The sequence below is a fragment of the Gymnodraco acuticeps genome, unplaced genomic scaffold (assembly GCF_902827175.1).
Source record: "Gymnodraco acuticeps unplaced genomic scaffold, fGymAcu1.1, whole genome shotgun sequence".
NCBI lineage: Eukaryota > Metazoa > Chordata > Actinopteri > Perciformes > Bathydraconidae > Gymnodraco > Gymnodraco acuticeps.
The window spans coordinates 7,428,471-7,434,470 of NW_022990590.1; the positions used below are offsets into that span (position 1 = coordinate 7,428,471).

At 49.0% G+C, this 6,000-nt stretch overlaps 2 protein-coding genes across 2 annotated transcripts in view; one reads left to right on the top strand and one right to left on the bottom strand.

Annotated features, from left to right (window-relative positions):
• Positions 1-1,115: 1,115 nt before the first annotated feature.
• The window catches only part of LOC117554308 (PHD finger protein Alfin1-like), a 9,676-nt gene continuing 4,791 nt past the window's right edge, over positions 1,116-6,000 (bottom strand). The window contains exon 6 of the mRNA XM_034228693.1: positions 1,116-1,551. Within this exon, the coding sequence (XP_034084584.1) occupies positions 1,501-1,551 (51 nt within the window). The 3' untranslated portion in view covers positions 1,116-1,500. The remainder of the gene's footprint in view (positions 1,552-6,000) is intronic.
• The window catches only part of cnstb (consortin, connexin sorting protein b), a 45,440-nt gene continuing 40,956 nt past the window's right edge, over positions 1,517-6,000 (top strand). Inside the window, exon 1 of the mRNA XM_034228691.1 lies at positions 1,517-1,746. The gene's annotated coding sequence lies outside the window, so the exon portion shown is untranslated. The remainder of the gene's footprint in view (positions 1,747-6,000) is intronic.

Here is a 6,000-nt window from a genome sequence, read left to right on the forward strand (position 1 = left end):
ACACACACACACACACACACAGTATTTCCAGTTACTTTACATTCAGTATAAAATCACAGCAACACATATACTAGGCTACATCTGATTACAAAGTCTATCTGATTACAAAGTCTCATCTGTACAGACGGTATGATAAAATAATCGATGGCAAAAACATGTCACTGTAAATGTCTCCGTTGTGGGACGAATAAATGATTAATTTAATCCTCTACACATGTAATCTCACTTTTACACACCAAAATAACGTTAACACAGAGTAAACATTTGCTAATGGAGAGTCTATTTTGTCCAATAAAAAGTTCATGACTATCGATAAAAAATATATATCAATAAACCTATTGTTCATTTTCGCGGTATTCCCCACACATTGCCAGTACACTATTACTGTAATATTTACACTTACCCATGCCCAAATGGATCCTTGTTGTTGTCTTTGTATTCTTCTTCTTCAGAAGAGTCGAAGACTTCACGTTCTGAGGCTCTATCTTCACTGCTGCTAGCGAAATAAATCTCAAGCGAAGTCGGCAACTGTAAATTAGCCATTTTCTCTGTCTCTCTCTCTCTCTCTCTCTCTCTCTCCTCAAAGACGTAAACTGATGGAGACATGGTTTATGTTTTGTTTACTTGGTGGGTAGGTCCTTAGTGATTTCTCGATGTCCATTGGTCATTTCAGACCATGATGGCTGCCGGCCGAGATTTCCTTGACGGACACACGAATCCACCAATCCACAGTGTAAAGTCAAGCTGCTTTGAGCGGCCACATTGGCTGCTGTGCCCTGGTTACAGTCTCACAGGAGATACCGCTGGAAAGCTACTCTTCCAGTGATTCCGCGGATATCTGAATCATATTTCTACTCCTTATAATCGAAAATATTGATTAATTACGTAAAATTATGCGCACCTGGACCCGACTCCAGAGGGTTGCTTCAAAAACAAATGTACACTATTCTGTTTAAGACTGCAACATTAAAAACCCATTTATTTGTACGTGTTCTGACGCCACTCTGCTTGATTCATTCTGCAAAACTGATGGGGATGTAAACACCCCTGCAAAAGGCTGAAACATACAAAAATACAAAGTCAAACCGATGCAGCTTGAAAATCACAAACACACCATTTATATCAGCAGACCTAATAAACAAACTTTCCAATTTTTTTTCAAGAATTCAACCTATTTCATAAAAATAATCTGATTTTGAACTTTTTTTTCCTACAATTTCTATATATTAAATATTAGCCTAAAAGCCATATAAGCAAGCACCCCCCCAAACGGTTATTATGCAATCACCTAAATCCGAAAAGCACTGATGTTGTGTGGGGCCATGTCTGCACCAGCAAGCTGCAATGATTTGTATAAAAACATGTGATCACTTCACATGTCTATTCTCCTTATGCAAAAGTAACAATATAACAAAAATGATGCACATTTGCACTACTCCCATCGTAATCCAGTTCCTCATCATATGACCTCTTCATCTGCCGTGCCGTTACATAACACATTCAGGAGCCAGTGCGACACATCTGCCAGGAGATGGCAGCCTCCACCACATGCTGAAATAAATAAAGAAACATGACATGTAGGTATAGATTGCAACCAGGGGGAAACTGGAAATCCCCGGATTGGGCAGTAAACAAGAAGCATGAGAGTCGGAGAGGGACAGATGACACAGTGGATCCAGCAGGCAGGGACACGACGCTGATCAGGGCGTTCATGTTCGGATACAAACTGTGAGACATCATCCAGCGGTGAGTGCATCCCTCCATCCTGCTGCCTGCCCCTTGCTGTTTTCCATGTCATTATGGGATGTCAAGTTATATAAAATATGTTATACGAGGTTGGATAGTGTTGTCGTAGCATACTACCGTAGCAGAAGGAACTATAATAACGCATTTAAGATGGATGTCGCAGAAAATAACAGGAGCTATGAACTCGACTTAAACATGCTATGGTGTTTTTATTATAAGAATACCGTTAATGTTCATGTACAACATGAGTGACATTTAACATTAATATAGGCTACATTTAAAGCGGGTGGTGTGCATAGTGCACGAAAGCTGCATGCGCGCCCTCGATGCACATGTTCACTTTGCCCACTTTGCAGACACGTGCACACGCACGCACGCTAACTCCGACACCCACTTGTGCGACAATTTGTGTAACTGCCTGACAGACAGGGAGAGAATTGAAGCCACACGGCAGTCAGCTGGAGAAACACTGTCAACAACAACCAGCTCTCTGTTTCACAGCAGTTGTCATTTAGTGTTCACAGTTGACTCGCTTGTCTCTGATGATGCGCAGCTACAGTAGAGACATTAATGCTTGTAATAAAATAGCATATTCATGGTAGGAAAAATCTAAATATGTAATTTAATTACCATATAATTGTTTTGTTTTTCTACCTTTTACCTCATGGTGAATCACTGTCTGCTTCTTCTTTTTTTACACAGTTTACTGTTGTGTGGTTACGGAGTTGGGTTTTATAAAACAATATTTTAAAGAATGAAACAAATTATGAAAAGCATATTTTAAAGGAATAGACATTTTTAGAACAAATATGATTGGCCTACAAAGAGTGATACCATGCTAATAGTAGTGGAGCAAGCAGCTAGTTAGCTCATATACTGGAAAGTTAACAACAAGTTTTGGTTTTGTCCAAATTCTGGACTGTTACTCTTGTACACAGCAAGGCTAGCTGCTTCCCACTGTTTTCAGTCTATATGCTAAGCTAAGCTGGTCCCCTGGTTGCAGGGCCGGCCCTAGACATTTTGGTGCCCTAGGCGAGATTATGATTTTGTGCCCCCCCCCCAAGCAATACACAATAAATATAAAGAATAAATAAAAGATCTCTACAAAAGACCAATACACTACAAAAACTGAAACAGGGGGTTACGTATTGTAACCCTAGTTATATAAGCACAGGCGGAGCCCTCTACTGGACTCTATGGGTACTACTCTCTATCATGCTGTGCGTGCTTTCACCTACTGAGTTTTACGTAAACGTAGCCGGCCAATCGGGGCGAGCCTACCTGAATGCGCGCGCAGGCCCACAGTATATAAGCGGCTACACCCGCACCCATTATCCTATACACTCTTCAGCGAGCGGACTAGGAAAGACAGGGCCTCCAGGTAGAGGGCCGCCTGTGCTTATATAACTAGGGTTACAATACGTAACCCCCTGTTATATTTCACACAGGCTCCGCCCTCTACTGGACTATGGGTACAGTGGGCGGAGCCCCGATGCATACACCCCTGTCATCCACCAACATCGGCCCACCACACCGTCCCTGACCGGCTTTTGGCTAACATCCATTGCATCCCCACTTCCTCCCATCCGGTTGTAACCGTAGAGAAGCCGGGGCCGCAATTTGGATAAGGCACACTCACACACGCCTACCTTGTGTAGAGTGTGCATGGAAAAGATCTGTGCGGATACTCTAACCGCGCACCATGTTCCCCAGGTCCCTCAGGAGCATGGGAAAAAACACAAGTGCTTTATGCCCCGGGGGGGGGGGGGTCAACACCTGCTGACCCACAGCCACCCCCCCTCTCACCAGTCGTGCGTTGCCTCGGCAAGCACGACGACGAGAAGGAGCCAGACATGTCCAGGAGATAACATTTTATGAAGGAGCCTGGCGTAGACCAAGACGCCGCCGTGCATATGTCTTCTACACTCACGCCGCTGAATAAGGCTGTTGACACAGCCACAGCCCGTGTAGAATGTGCACGGACCCCAGTGGGGAGGGCTCTCCCCGCCTGTCCATAGGCATGTGTAATACACTCGCAGAGCCATCCTGCTAGGCGTTTCTTGGAGAGAGCTTTTCCAGCCACCCCATCCCCAAAGCACACAAACAGTTGTTCAGTGCGTCTAATGGCAGCCGTGCGCTCTACATAGCATGCTAGCGCCCGCACTGGGCAGAGGAGGTGCAGCTTAGCCTCCCTGGTCCCAACATGGGGTGGAGGATTAAAGCCACCTAACTGAATAGCCCTTGATCTGAATGAACTCCTCATACTCTTAGGAGTAAAGGAGGGGTTCGGCCTGAGTGTCGCCCCGCTACGGTCACCCCGGATCAACAGACAGCTTGGGTGCACCGACAGAGCGGTCAGCTCGGACACTCTTTTGGCCGAAGTCAAGGCAAGCAGCAATGCTGTCTTCCATGACAGTGCTTTCAGGGAGGAAAGCTCCAGAGGCTCAAATGGTTCTGTGACCAGAGCCTCGAGCACCAACGGCAGGTCCCACTGTGGGGCGGAGGCATGCACTACTGGGCGCTGCCTCCTGACCCCCTGCAAAAACCGCGTCATAAGCGGCTGACTGAAGGCTGACCTGCCTCCAAATCCCTCATGGCAGGACGAAATGGCTGCTGCATACACCTTAATTGTGGAATGAGCCAGCCCCCTGTCCACCAGTATCTGTAAGTAGGTAAGAATAGAGCCCAGCGTGCACGACAGAGGCTTTAGACTCCTTCCTTCACACCATCGCCGGAATCCCGCCCACTTTGGCCTGTAACAGGCTGTGGTGGATTCTGCTCTTGCTGCTTGGATAGTCTGAATAACATTGTCAGACAGCCCCACCTGTCTCAGCCTGTCCCTCTCAGGAGCCAAGCCTGGAGAGGTTGGCCCAGAGGGGGTAACGCCCCTATTGCACCTGCTTCCTGAGACAGCGCTAGACCTGAGGAACACCCAGGGCTGGCCCACCATCATCTGTGTTACCCCCACGTACCACGGTGCCAGGCGGCGATCTGGGGCCACCAGGATGATTGACAGCTGTTCCCGCCTCACCCTCTCCAGGAGGGGGGGGATAAGGCGCAGCGGTGGAAAGGCGTAAAGCAGCTTTCTTGGCCATGGCTCGTGTGCAAATGCGTCGACCCCCAAGGGTGGGTTGTCCCACCGAGCCAGGGAGAACCACAGGGCACAGTGGCTGTTGCGCCGATTGGCGAACAGGTCCGCCTCTGCTCTCCCGAACCGAGTCCAGACCTGCTTCACCACCTCCGGGTGAAGCCTCCACTCGTCTGGCAGGGGTCCGCCTCTTGACATGAGGTCGGCCCCCCCGTTCTCCCGCCCCGGGATATGCAGGGCCCTTAGAGACAACACAATCGGTGAAACCCACAACCACAGGTTCTCTACTGCTGTCAACAAGGCTATTGAACGGACTCCGCCCTGCCTGTTGATGTACGCCACTGTGGTGCGGTTGTCGCTCCTCACTAGCACATGTTTGCCCTGTATTAAGGGTTTGAAGTGCTGTAGGACCAACATCACTGCTTGCAGCTCCAGGAGGTTGCTGTGCCGCGCCTCTGCCAGAGGCCAGCAACCACCCACAGCTCTCTCTATGCACGTCCCCCCCCATCCTGTCACCGACGCGTCTGTGAAGACTGTGATGTAGGAGGTCACTTGCCCCAGTGGAGCTCCCCTCCGCAGATTCTCTGGGGATCCCCAGAATCGGAGGTTGCTCTCTACTGAGGGGGGGATGGTCACCAGACGCCGTTTGTGTCTTTTGAGATCTAAACGAAGGCCGATAAACCACCTCTGCATGCGACGTGCATGCAGGAGTCCGAGTGGCACTACGGTGTGAGCAGCTGTCATGAAACCCAAGGTCTGCATGATGGTCAAAGCTGTCACTGTTGCCCCCTGACGCAGCCTGCAGACCGCCCGTAACAGGGACGCCTGCCTGCTTTCTGTCAGGGTGGCCCGTAGTCTGCCTGCATCGAGCACCACCCCCAGATATTCTACCTGCTGTTGAGGTATGGGGGAGCTCTTCTTCCAATTGATCGCAAAACCTAACTTGGTTAGATGAAGGATCAACTGGGCTGTGTGAAACATTGCCCATTCCCTGGACCTGGCCATGACTATGAGGTCGTCCAGAAAGAACACCCTCATGCCATGGGTCGCGCAGCGGCTGCAGCGCCGTGGCCACACATTTTTGCGTGGGATGGAGTAGCCGAACGGCAGCCTGTTGTACTCGTAGGCTACCCCCTGGAAGGCAAACCGCAAATACTTCCTGTGTT